Source organism: Arachis hypogaea, chromosome 13, assembly GCF_003086295.3.
Source record: "Arachis hypogaea cultivar Tifrunner chromosome 13, arahy.Tifrunner.gnm2.J5K5, whole genome shotgun sequence".
NCBI lineage: Eukaryota > Viridiplantae > Streptophyta > Magnoliopsida > Fabales > Fabaceae > Arachis > Arachis hypogaea.
In genome coordinates this window covers 123,366,631-123,380,952 of record NC_092048.1, presented here as the reverse complement: position 1 = coordinate 123,380,952, position 14,322 = coordinate 123,366,631, and the positions used below count along the sequence as shown (strand labels likewise).

The window sequence follows — 14,322 nt, the reverse complement described above, 5'->3', positions numbered from 1 at the left end:
ACACAATGCATCTTCATGCGCAAACTTCTGCAGCCGAGGAAAAAGAAGCTCAACCTGTTTTACAGGATAAGCTTGGGGGCTGTGTACCATACTGATAACCTCGGCTACAGAATCATCGACCGAGTACTGCGCACAACCGAAGAAACCTCAATAGAATATTCAAAGCTGAGATTCCCGCACCATTAAATAACGTAACCGAAGATAAGGAAAACTAACCTAAAAAGCCCGAGCATTATTTTCTCGGACCGTTGCAAAACTCAGCTCACTCAGGTCTATATTGACAACGACAACCTCAAAGGGAAGTCAGTCAATACCACTGAGATTGAGCTATCACAAAATCAATATACAGAATTTATTTTTTAAACTCCTTATATTCTTAAGAAATTTATTAACTTAAGCGTTGAAGTCTCTTTTGCAGGTTCCACGCCAAGGTCGGCCGAATTCCGAGGAACACCTTCCGAGTTAGAAGAGACCTGCCGAGAAAGCGTGTGTCCGAGCTATAAGTCGAAAGAAGTATCATTGAACGAAACAATTGGTATAAGATTAATTATATAATAGAGATGTAACAGAAATAGATCATATATGTGGGTAAGCGTGTTAATTGGTATGATAAAAGGACTTGCGTGGGGTTAGAAAACAGGCATTATTAGCTCAGGAAGATGAAGAAAAAATGCATCGAAAATTCGAAACTACTTGGGCCGAGTTGAACTTGAGACTCTATCATATCGAAAAATTATATATGCCACTGCACTTTGTTGGTACAACAACAATACAACATAATAACACTGCTGCCTAAAAGCTTAAATCTAACTGCTAACTGCTTACATTAGGAATTATTCTACTGTACAATGTCAATATTGAAATCTGCTGTTATAATTGCCTAAACCTTGCTCTGGTACCTGAGATATGGTACCGTCGTCTTTGGTATTGTTTGGCATTATCCTGTGTATGTTACAAGGGATTATTTATGCTTCTTTCCACCAGCCAGAATACGCTGGATTTGAAGTCCTCGGCTGAACGCTTGATTGAATAGCAGCCGAGTTTGGAATTCTGAAACAAACGGGAACCAAGCTAGTATGGCCACTGGTCCAAAGATAAGCAATCCCATCACGTATTCATATCCTCTTGATAAAGCTTTGACGGACCCCCACATTCCAATTGCCTTCACCAATGGCCTACATGCTTGAGATATCTGCTCATATAAAGATAACATCAACATAAATCACGAGAGAATCTTCTCTGATTGCATGAATTAATCAAGTCAGCTTAGATGGTTTTGGGATTTAATATAAACAGAAATAACTTTGAGGCAATCAAATATGTTTTCAGCATGAGCAGACAAAGCAAGAGGCAATGACCACTAAAAACAAATCACCTGTATAAGTGCCCATCCTGTTGGTAAAAAAGCTAGGAGGCTCCTAAGAATGTCTTGAACTGTGAGACTAAGTAGATTAAACATCAAGACTAGAGCAACAATGCTTCCAATGAACAAAAGCACTTTGAGGAGACGAAACATCAGCTGAAAATCAGCACTGAACTTCTTTCTACCCATAGACACAATCTGCAATTTCAGATGCCAGTAAGCCACTGGTTAATTACTAAAGATAATTATCAAGCTGTTCACTAATAGTGAAAATATTAATTTTTTAAAGCAGTGATAGAAAATGCTCTACTAACTCATAATGAACTCTCATATATTTCAATAAATACCAACCTTCAAAATGATCATAACAGCTACTATGACTAGCCAGGACAGACCATAAACCTGGAGAGAAATGAACGTTAGAAAGATCTCCTTTATATGTATCCTTGTGTTTGTGTTTAGTATTTCTTTTCCATTTTCTGCTTTGTTCCCCGGGGAGGGAGTTATTTATTTATTTATATTGGGTAAACAGGGAGGGTGTTATTCGATAAAAGACTAAATTCACCTATAACCAAGGAGTTTCTTGGTCCAACATGCAGATAGATGTTAAAGCAGTTAAGCCCTGAGGTCCAGATGCTAAGAGTTTGACATGAAAATGTAAAATAAAATTGAATTGGAAAGCAAAATTACCATGATGCTTTTGTCACCTCTAGCTATATTTAGATGATACACAATTCCATACTGATAGACAAAGAAACGCAGGGCAAGAATCACCTCCGAAGTCCTCCCCAATAATCCAGTGAACTGCAAATGCTCTTGTTCCTCATTCCACCATGATTCCCAGCTCTTGGTAGCAGGAACACCAATACCACCTCCACTATTCATCCATTTTGTCCAGTCATCCCAGTCCTCAACTATCTTCTGCCACTCAAATCCTGATGGATTGAAAAGGAAAGGACTAAACAACCAAGAACAAACCAAAAACCACATTGACCCTGAGAGAAGAAGATATGCAGTTGAATCAGGAGCTGCTGATCCATAAAGCTTATAACATATAAGCAATACAGCAAGCTCTAACCCTTTTACAAAGTGGCTCCTAGAGTACATCCTGTAATTCTCTGCGAACCTCTCATGACGAACTACAAAACCACGCCCAGTTGCTCTGTACTTTGCCCCTCCATGCAACAGAGTGCGCCCAAAGTAGTGCATCTTCGATCCTAGTGAGAAAGTGAAAAAAACGGGTGCTAGCTGCAGCTGCATTATTATGAGGTCACCTATAGCAGTTCTGAACCCTCTTTCTAGTCCTATTTCCATGACCATGGGCAGAGTCATTAGAAGGCCTATCTGAACAAGACTTTGTGAAGCCATTGCTGCCTTTAGTGGATCGTCGCCCCTTCTCTTTGCCAGTTTAACTATTGCATTTTCAAATCCACTCAATGACAGATAGAGTTTTCCATATAAGAAAGCATAAACTGTAAGGGACACTGCCTGTGATTACCAGAAGAAAACGTTAGTGCTAGATGCAGGTTTAGCTAATTAAGCAAAAAGGATAAGATTTAGGGTGTGTAAAACTGAAAATTATATAGGCAAGTGAGCAGAAGTATATTTTCCATAATCTATTTAAATTAGTTGGACTTATTTTATATGAAAGATGTTTGATAATTTTCTGATTAATCCTAAAGCAAAGCATTAAGCATTACCATAGAGCTGACATAAAATCCGACAGTTGTAAAATAGAATGATAGCATTCGGAAAAAATCAAATCGATGCCCCAGCCGGTATATATCCCTGCTTAGTGTCTGCTCTCCATTACCACAGGCCACTTTAGCTTCAAAAAGAGAAATTTGATTGAGGCCAACATCTCTACCCTTTCCAACTTGGATATATTCATGATGAGTAACGTTTCCACGTCTTAGGGTTGAGTTGAATCCTACATAGACAAAGCCATACGATACAAGGCCAATAAAGAAATATCAAATACATACCAGCTAAATGATAAAAAAAAATAAGAAGAAAGAAACAAAGATGTTACAAAAGCATTACCAGCAAATATGTCCTCACTTAAATTGATGCCACGAGAAGCCTTGCTGAAACCTCCACGGGTGAAATGGAAAATTCTATCAAAAACATCAGGATGACCATAGTGGAACCGAACCCTACAATAGGAAAACTAAATCATAAGCTGGATGATGTCTATTCTGTATTACATGTATTCCTTTTTTCCACCCCCCAAATTCCTTCTTTGCATGCAACAATGTAGAAGATATTGATGATTATTGTCTCCAAATGTTCAAATAGCACAGGAGATGTCATTTAAACAAGAAATCAAACAAGACATAGGGAGGAAGCACAAAGTTCATCAGTAAGATAAAATAACTATACTTTGAATAAGTTAACTCGATAAATTAGTTTTTAAATGCTTTAAATTTAGAGTAGATTTCATTTAAACTGTTGCCTTAATTTGTGAAGCGGTAATAGCCATGTGCTTGTGAGAAGGTGCTTATTTATCACACTGGGAAAAACAAGCACTTCAAACAGTAAAAGAAGTTAATAACTGCTACTACAACAACTAAGCATGCTCCTACTATGATGGAGTACGTGACATGGATTACAAGTCACCAATTTGCCCTGTCATAAACATAATGTAATCACTTGGGGGGGGGGAGAAATAAAAACTTACTTCAGGGGTCTTGCAAGAACTCTCTGACCAATAGTGACAAAGCTAGTTTCTTGATTTGACATAAACCAGGCCAAGGAGGAGACACTGTAACAGGTCATGAAATTAAGTAAGATGGATCTGAAGATGGCAATGTATTAGCTCAAAGTAGAACATTCATCACCTGCCAGTAAAGATATGTTCACGTACACCTAAAATGCTAGGTGGGTGCACTCCATGATCCTCATGAAATTCTTCCAGAAGGTTACGCATCTTCAGAGCTTCTTCTAAGTAGTTATCCTAGAGTAGATTTTCAAATGCCCTGGTTTAAAATGCCCCAAATAACCGTAAACGAGTTTCAAAAAAATGTATAATGTTTTACCTGGTTCATGTCAATAGTCTGAAGAGCTTCTCCCCTGGTAAAAATAACTGCATGATTTTGGTTTTCAGGCTTTCCTTCTCCTAACTTTGCCGGACCAGGAAGTTTAATACGAAATATTTCCTTCGGAGAAGATACAGAAATAATCAATTCTAAAGTAACCACCAGTAATTAACAATACTTTTTTTTTTTTTGTATCAAGATGCTCTTACTTGGTCAAGATTGTCTACAGTTTTGATCAGTACAGAATAATAAACTTTCTGTACTTTATCACCCTCTCTTTCTTCAACTTCGTCAATATATGCTACACGAAGCGATGGATTGCTACAAATGAAGAAGCAAGCACACATTAGGTTATTAAGCCAAGTGGATTTGGGAAATTAAAGCTAAATGTACACTGGATTTAGGAAACACAAGTTAATTTATTGATAGGAGAACATACTTAACCATCAAATTCAGGATATCTGTTGCACGACGGTCTCCACTGCGCTTCTGATTCCCATAGTTTTGACAGGTAGCAACGTATGTGAATTTCATGTCAGCCATGGCCTCTAAATTGCCATATAGAGATTTATGACTCTTTTTATCTTGCTCAGATGGAACTGCAATAGCTTTATAGCCATCGAGTATTTCTGCCCACGTGACAGAAAAAATCATGAAATCATCTTGGGGAGATAACTACTACATTTTCTTTCTAGCGGATTACACATAAGTGAGGAAATTTTGAAAAAAAGGCTTAATATCACCTTGTTCGTTAGCCATATCAAGAAATGCCTGGAGCTTTATAGCCCGCCGGTAGTACATCATTCCCCTAACTATATAAGTGAAAAATATTAGTGGATGAAATCCAGCATGAGAGGCGGGGAAGGGGAGTCATCATCATGTACCTGTCCTACTAAGAGTTTGTCCTCTCAACGACGCCCAGTGACGTAACTGCAATACATTCTCATCTTTCTCCCATACCTCACTATCTTTCTTACACTCAAGTCGCTCCATGAAGTTATTCCACTCATCTGGCAAAATTACTAAATTATCAAAATGGATAAAGACCCTCTATAGTGGGGTTTGTTTTTAAAGTGAGAACTGAAGGTTATCCACCTCACTTATATTAAAATACAGTATGTACCCTAAAAAAGGAAAATGGAATGAATACAAACAAAGCTATATTGTGAATTATCACAAACCAGGGAAGATCTTTTGCAGGTAATATATGATTGACACGCCATCTTCATTCTCAATCTCAAGGTCATTCTTAGAAAATACAGTCTCTTCACTATAGTATGGCGTTAGGACACTGGAAAGAAGAAAAAGAGCTCCATAAGCACAAGACAGCCTTAGAGTGCTCACATTTGAATTTTATGCATCAATAGCAGCTCCTTGAAAAATAGAATATCACATAACTTAAATGATTTTATGCCCGATATTTGAGATATCTGATAATCCTTCAATATTTGAAGTCATCACAGTTAAAGGAAAACATCATATGACATGGATAGACATGGCTTAGATGTGAGGATGTTGACATTCAATTTGCGTAGTTTTGTGTGCATAATAAGAGCATCATTTTCCTGCAATTTCTAATCCCCTTTTTTATTGGTGATCAGCGGGTGCAATTTCTAATCCCTACTAAGATAAGATGGACATATATCTCTGTGGCCAAATATTAAGGAAACTGCACCAGACCTGAATGAGAGCATTTCACGAACAGGTGGAGCACGTGGCATCTCCATGAACAATGAATTGGAAAAGAATGCAATCCTTCTCCGTACTTCACCATTTGTTGGAACCTCATTGGCAGATTCCCTCACAGTCAATACTAGATAAAGACGTCTTATCTGAAACAACCGTAATGATCATTGCTTAATGATATATATAATCAAGAAAAAAAAAAAGAATTCGATGGTGATTTCATTACTAAGTACCTGTTCCTCCCATTGTGCTGTAACCACAGGAGGGTACACTATAGCAGGTTTTACCTCAGTACCAGCAAAAACTTGTCGTCCAGTATCCTTGCTACTTTGATTAAGTTCTGCCAACTCACTTATGAGCAACACAATTAAAAGAGATTGTTATTTTTATTGGAAGAGTCATAGGTATTGTTTGTTAGGGATAATTAGAGTCACACACCCGCCTAGCTTATTAAACATTATTAGCATGAGCATGAGCGCACCAAAATTGATTTAGACTATCATCAGAAAATACAATAAGCAAATACATACTATGTCACCAATCGAATAACATTCTCAATTTAACGTGCAAAAACTTTAAAATTATCGGAGAAAACCTATGGGCCAAACTCCGAAAAATATTCACTATATTCAATCCTAACTATAAAATAGTATGATCATAGTAGAATACTCTTTTATTACAATTTGTAGTAACTAATGGATACTAAAAAATCTACCTAAAATCCAGTATTTACTCCTCATAACACTCTAATTTCAACTTTATCATTGCAATTAGCATATCATCAACATACAATAGCAGATAAATTTGCGAACCATCTAAAAATTCTTTAGAGTAGATACAATTATCATATTGATTTTCTGTTATAACCAACAATAATCATAAAAGCATCAAAATTCTTGTTCCATTGCTTAGGAAATTACTTTAAGTCATATAATAACTTTTTCAACAAATAAACATGATCGTTCTTCTCTGAATCTATAAATCCTTCTGACTCATGTAGTTTGTTTTCTTTAACTCACCATGATCTTACTGAGAATTTATTTCGCAGAAACTATAAATTGCTTCTATTTTGGAGGAGGAACAATGCTTTATATATGAAGGGTTCTATTGATAGAAAAAAAATTGAAAACAGCTGTAGTGCCAACTTTTTCTTCTTCAATTCAGTGGCTATTTGCACCGTTTTTTCCTTTTATTTTACTAGCCAATAATGTTGACTTTTATTGCAAAAAGACAAGCCACACACACGGTTTTAACGATCTCCACTTTGGCTTGCATTTTGCAATAGTCTTCATCTTCTCCGAACATTGACCAAGTTTAAACAATTTTTAAATTTGCTAATTGGTAGTGATTTGGTCATCATGTTTGAGGATTCTCAGTTATAGCTATCTTCTAAATAACAACTCCAATATTAATACTTTTTTTGGATAAAATAAAGTCCGACAACAATGTGCTCAGTGGTTTTATGATAGATTGGATTCTTAGTCAAGTGAGTAATACTTTGACTATCACAATGTACAATAACCTCTTGACTCAATTCAAAACTATTCAAAAGACCACACGTCCAAATACTTTCTTTGACAACAATGCCATATAGAGTGGCGGATCTATGGGGGCCATTGTTTTCTTATGCATTTTTCATAAAAAAATTAAATTTTTTTCTTCATACTACAGCAACAACTAAATGTGCTTCTGTAGATATGAAAAATATTAAAATAAGGTATTTTAAACAAAAATGAAATATAAATTTTAAACAAATTACATCATTTTATATATTAAAAAAAATACTATTTTAAAATTCACTTCAAATATGATAACGGATTATTTTAGTTGTATGAAGCATTACCAAAAAATTTATAAATACTAAAGTTTTCAGGTATGTTGCTGAATGTAACTACTTTATAATATAATTATTGACTTGACATACATATTATAAATTATAATTTGTTAACTTATATTATATTATATTTTAATTTATTTTATTTTTAATTTGGCCCCTCATATAAAATTTTTAGTTCCTCCACTAGCCATATACTTAGCTTCAGTTGTCGAATGCAACATAGATTGCAACATCATCTTTCAACTAATAGTATATCCAAAAATTGTAAAGATATAACCTGTTATTGATATCCTTTTATCTAGATCACTTGCATAATCAAAATCAACATAGCCGACAACTTCACAATTTTTCTGACCATTAAACACTAAACATACATCTGTAGAATCTTACAAATACCTCAGTTCATTTCACAGTTTTTCAGTGTACCTTTACAGAATTGTTTATAAATCTGCTGACTACACTTACTGCCTACGAAATATGTGGTCGAGTGCATACCATGACATACATGACTACCAACAACACTAGAATATGGTTTACGAGACATAAGCTCTAACTCATCCTCACTTTTCGGGCATTCTTTTGAGAATAACTTAAAATGAGCAGCTAATGGAATTCTAACTGGTTTAACTTGATTCATATTGAAGCGTTGTAGTACTTTTATAATGTAACCCTATTGTGTTAAATACAATGTACTACAATACCTCTCCCTATGAATTTCCATTCCCAGAATTTCTTTTACTGCACCCAAGTCCTTCATCTCAAATTCCTTTTCCAATTGAGTTTTTAACATACTAATTTTAGCTTTATCATTGCAATTAGTATATCATCAACATATAATAACAGATAAATTCACGAACCATCTAGAAGATCCTTAGAGTAGATGCAATTATCATATTAGTTTATGTTATAACCAACAATAATCATAAAAGCTTCAAACTTTTATTCCATTGCCTAGGGAATTGCTTCAAGTCATATAGTGACTTTTCAACAAGCAAACATAATCTTTCTTCGCAGGATCTATTAATCCTTCTGGTTGACTCATGTGGATTGTTTCTTCTCACTCACCATGTAAGAAAGGTGTTTTTACATCAAACTGTTCAAACTCTAAGTCAAGCATATTTGTATAGTAGCTAACAAGACTTGGATAGAGCTATGCTTCACAATATGAGAGAATATCTAATTGAAATCGATACCCTCCTTCTGAGTATAGCCTTTTGCTACTACTCTTGCCTTGAACCTAGGAGATTCAATGCCAAGAATTTTTTTCTTTCTTTTGAAGACCTATTTGCATCCAATCACTATGTTCCCCTTTGGAAGTTTCACCAGTTTCCATGTTTGATTTTTGTGAAGAGATTCAATCTCCTCATTCATTGTATCTAGCTACTGCTTTGACTCGTTGTTATTAATTACTTCATGATGGTAAGAAGATTCATCTCCTGCCACATCATTTGTCATATCCAATGCAAAGGCTATAGGATCTGCCTCCGCTGGATCATATGCACAAGAAACATATGGATTGTCTTTTCTCTTTGCTGGTTGCAATACTGTATGGTTCTTCTTCTTTGATTTCTCGATCATTATCTCTATCACTGGATTCATCTTGTTGTTCTACTTCAGGTTGAGTAGTACCTGAGGTACTATGCTGATTTTCTTTTCTTGCTTTATCTTTCTATTGTCAAACTCTAACTCTACCAGCTTCTAGACACCATCATTTGTGTCTGCCTGATCTACTTTAAACTCATGCTTCTAATTTATCATTGCATCCTCGTCAAAATGATATTTCTGCTGACAATAACCTTATGAGAACATGCTTTTTTTGTACACCACAGATTGTAGTCTTTCACCTCTCGTGTATAACCTAGAAATATGCATCTTTTTGCCATTACCTCAAGTTTACCATCACTCACACAAGCATATGCAGGGAAACTAAATATCTTCAAATCGACAGAGATCGATTTACCAGGTACGCAGCTGTATTGACTGCTTAGCCCAAAATGATTTGGGAAGACCAGCATTGAGTCGCATACATCATGCACGCTCCAGAAGTGTTATGTTCATCTATTTTGCAACTCCATTTTGCTGTAGTGTTTTTTTCTCTTGTGACTTAAAAGAAAACAAACAACAACAAAGAAAGAAAAGAAAAATAAACAAGAAACTGCTTAAGAAAGACAATCCTGCTGAATACTATTCTCAAACTCCTTTCAAGGCAATGGAAGCTTCACTTGAAGAGAAAGGGTCCTCATTGCAGTCTTTGCCATGATGTCTGCTACTGTATTTGCATCTCTTAAGATCAACCAGAGATTAACACGCCATTTTCAAGACATGATATCTCGGGTTTTTAACACCAAATGATCAATAAAACCAAAGCAATCCTGTAAATTATTGACAATAGTAAAGGCCTCCATATAGTCTGTCTCACATATAATGTCTCTTTATCCCGAGTCTCATGCTAAAAGAAAGCCTCTCCAAATAACAAACAACACTCCTTGCAAAATGCTACGACTCTCAATTGTTCCCAAACAGCCTCGTTGCCACCTTCCCTTCCAATCTCTGCTAACACAAGCAAAACTAACCCGAGCACCATTGCCAGGATAGCTAGCATCACAATTACTCTTAAAGGTACCCACTGAGGGGAGAATCCAAGAGCCACTAATAGTGGAGGAGATAGACAGTCGTTGCAACTCAAAAATATTTCGGAACTCCTTTTCCAAGGACAAAGCCATACCAGTCACCTTGTTTGTGGTCTAATACTCGTGAGGATGAAAAATCTCATTATTCCTCGAATGCCAAATCCACCAGAGACCAGAAAAGAATCTAAAGGGACGCTGTTTGCTATTATGTATAAACCAACTCATCAAATCCACTGGTTGACCGGAGATTCCCAAAGCTTGCCAAACTAGCTAGGCTTTTAAACAATCTCGAATGCAATGTAAAATCGATTCCTGACCTAAGAAACATCGTGGACAACTATCCGTGTGTGAAATGTCCCTCCTAAAACGAAATGCAACAGTAGGAAGAGCCTCCCAAAAACATAGCCAGGCCAAAAATTTGTGTTTTTCCGGAACATGTTAACGCCAAAGCCAAAGCCAATTACCCCTATCCTCCCAACTAAACATCTTCTTACTAAGTCACAAATAACCACTACAAGTATCATGAAGCCACACCAGTCCAACACCAACCGACCTCTGAACCAGCTTGAACATCCAGATTGTAAGAGTTAATGTTGCTTCCAGAGACTGATTTAGAGGAGAATAGATATTCTTAAGGTTCCACTATCCAGATGACCAAAGGTCCAACATCCTGAGATCCGAATCAGAAATGTGAATATAATCAATCTCATGACACAGCTGTCCCTCTCTTCTCCATTTAGAAAACCAAAAGTTCTGTTCCAAATCTCCAATGCACCAAATAAAACCTTCTTTTAGGATATCCCAAGCTCGACATATACTCTTCCAAACATAAGATCCCCTTTCTCGAGACCGACTAAAACAATCATCCTTAGAATAATGGTATTTCTCCGTTTAACAGTTCAACCCAGAGCTTGTCAGAATGGTAAAAAAGTTGCCAACTAGCTTTCCAAAAAGAGCAATATTAGAATAAAAAGGATCTCTAATTACCAGGCCCCTAAACTTCTTAGGGGTAGGTGACCAACACCTTCCAGTTAGATTCAAGCCTCTACCATCAGCTTGACCCTTCCATAGAAAGTTTTGCATCATGAATTTTATCTTATTAGTTACCCCTTTAGGGAAGAGAGATACTTGTATGCGGTAAGTAGGAATCGCAGTCACCACCGAATTGAGCAAACAGAGTATGCCCACCTTATTAAGCAATCTCCCTTTTCAGCTAGCTAGCCTTCCCCAAATCTTGTCCAGAATATCGTTGAAAGTTGCGCATGTCACCCAAGAGTGATTAAGGTTCACCCCTAAATACTTACCCAAGTTCTGGACGAATCTGATGGAGGACATTCCAGTAAAAATCTCTTTTCTTGTCGCTGAAACATTCCTGGAGCATAGTGCTTTAGATTTCTCTACATTAACCTTTATCCTAGAGACTCTGCAGAAATTTTCCAAAGCTACCATCACAGTTTGAACTTGCTATTTTTCGGCTTTACAGAAAAGAAGCAAACCATCGACAAACATCAAATGAGAAATTCTTGGACCCCCTCTAGAAATTGCAACCGGCTTCCACAAGCCCCTATCAACTTGTTGATTAATAGAACAGGACAATCTCTCCATACACAATACAAACAGATATGGTGATATAGGATCTTCTTACCTAAGACCCCTGCTCAGAGAGAAGCTATTTAATCTATCCCCATTCCAGAGGATAGACAGTGAGGAAGCAATGACACAACGCATAATCAGATTGACTGTCGGAGGAAGAGAGCCAAAACTCACAACGGTTTGTTTCAAAAACCCCAAATCCAAGTCTATCGTATGCTTTCTCTAGATCAATCTTAAAAGCCAAGGTGCCTTTCTTTGACTTTGTCTTTTTCATGAAATGGAGAACATCTTGTGCTACAATGATGTTGTCTGTGGTTTCTCTCCCCGGGATAAACCCTCCTTGAAAGCGCCCAACAATATCTTTTGAGATGGGGACGAAGTCTATTGACCAGGACCTTCGTTATAACTTTGTAAACCACATTACAGAGACTAATAGGTCAAAAATCCTTCATGAAAACCAGGTTTTCTACCTTCGGAATAAGAACCACAAGAGTTTCCATCATCCTTGGATTCATATCCAAACCAGAGAACGCATGACGAACCATAGTCCAAACATCAAAACTAACAATCTCCCAGTATTCTTTAAAGAAGAAAGCCTGAAACCCATCAGGGCCCGACGCCTTAAAAGAATGCATACTGGAAAAAGCCGACTTAACTTCTTCCAGAGTAACTGGAACTGTGAGGCTACAACAAGCTTCATCATTCAAGGAAGGTAGCGGCACTTCACCAAGACAAACTAAATCTACATCCTCTGACTAGCAGAATAGGCATTTATAAAAGGATTCAGCTTCCCTTCTGAGGACCTCCGGATCCGTTTCCCACACCCCAGCTTAAAGAAAGAGATCATGAATCTTATTATGCTTTCTCCGCACAAGAGTCTGGACATGAAAGAACTTGGTATTTCTATCTTCGAATTTTACCCACTGCTCTTTGGATTTCTGAAACCATAGAAGTTTCTCCTGCACAAGCGTGTTATTAAATTCCTCAATCAGTTGTTGTTCTTTTTGCCGCATAGACAAATCTTTCATTACTTCTAGTCGCTTCTGAAGGAAATTAATCTGTCTCTCCAATTTGCATTTCCTAACGAAAATGTTGCCGAACACTTTAGAATTAAACTCCAAAGAATTCTTCTACACTTTTAAAAGCTTGCCATGCATCTCTCTGCAGCCAGCCTGCCATGACTGGTTCACAATATCTCTATACTCCGGATGAGTTGACCAAGCTGCAATAAGCCAAAAAGATCTATTCTTTTTCAGTTGGAGACGACCTGTACAACGTATTAGGATAGGACAATGATCAGATTGAAGCCTATTTAAAATTTCTGCGTAAGCCTCTAGGAAGAGAGATAACCATCCACTGTTGATACAGACCCGGTCAAGTTTTTTAACCACCTCAACACCATTTTTAACCCTTTTGTACCAAGAAAATCGTCTTCCAATAGTCTTCAAGTCAAATAGATTACTATCCCCTAGAGAGGCAGCAAGCTGATCTACATAGCGACTCGAGAAGAGGCAACCCTTAGATTCGTGAGAGAATAGTACTTCATTAAAATCACCAAGAACAATCCATGACCCGCAGAAAGACAAAGACTAAGTAACAAGATAATCCCATAACAGAACTCTAGTATTAAACTGAGGACTATTATAGATATCACTACACCTCCAAATCACATTATTTACCTAAACCTCAACTGTAACACACTGATCGAAAACATCAACACATTTGCAGTGAGCACTCTGCATTGCAAAAAGGAACCAGATACCTCCCTTATGTCCTGACGCCTCCACTATACCAATAGAGTGATAACCAAGTCTTTCCCACAACAGTTTCAAGTGTTGAAAATGACAGTGAATTTCAACCACAATAAAAATTACAAGTTTAAATTTCCTAACCAGCTCTATACAATTCACCCGGATTAACTTATTAGAAGCACCTCTAATATTTCAAACTATTATATTTAAACTATTTATAATATAAAATATTAAAATATAAAACAAAGAAATCATAATGCTTCACCAACCTCAAGCCTCGGCTTAGCGGGAGTGACTCCCGTGGAGGTACAATTTGGTGCCTCACTATATTAGTATTTCTATAGAGCTTTGCAAATTCTTGATGGAAAAACTCTTCGCCATTGCCGGTTCTTAGTCTCTTGACTAAATGCCTGATTTGTTTCTC

General features: G+C 36.8%; 1 protein-coding gene across 1 annotated transcript in view; it reads right to left on the bottom strand.

Annotated features, from left to right (window-relative positions):
• Positions 1-693: 693 nt before the first annotated feature.
• The window catches only part of LOC112733092 (callose synthase 5), a 30,978-nt gene continuing 17,349 nt past the window's right edge, over positions 694-14,322 (bottom strand). The window contains exons 27-42 of the mRNA XM_072210856.1: positions 6,321-6,434; positions 6,082-6,233; positions 5,583-5,692; positions 5,286-5,411; positions 5,145-5,213; positions 4,841-5,030; positions 4,611-4,722; positions 4,402-4,521; positions 4,204-4,319; positions 4,044-4,127; positions 3,407-3,519; positions 3,064-3,293; positions 2,054-2,851; positions 1,715-1,765; positions 1,376-1,561; positions 694-1,192 (exon numbers count right to left, since the gene is read on the bottom strand). Of these exons, the coding sequence (XP_072066957.1) occupies positions 962-1,192; positions 1,376-1,561; positions 1,715-1,765; positions 2,054-2,851; positions 3,064-3,293; positions 3,407-3,519; positions 4,044-4,127; positions 4,204-4,319; positions 4,402-4,521; positions 4,611-4,722; positions 4,841-5,030; positions 5,145-5,213; positions 5,286-5,411; positions 5,583-5,692; positions 6,082-6,233; positions 6,321-6,434 (2,802 nt within the window). The 3' untranslated portion in view covers positions 694-961. The remainder of the gene's footprint in view (positions 1,193-1,375; positions 1,562-1,714; positions 1,766-2,053; positions 2,852-3,063; positions 3,294-3,406; positions 3,520-4,043; positions 4,128-4,203; positions 4,320-4,401; positions 4,522-4,610; positions 4,723-4,840; positions 5,031-5,144; positions 5,214-5,285; positions 5,412-5,582; positions 5,693-6,081; positions 6,234-6,320; positions 6,435-14,322) is intronic.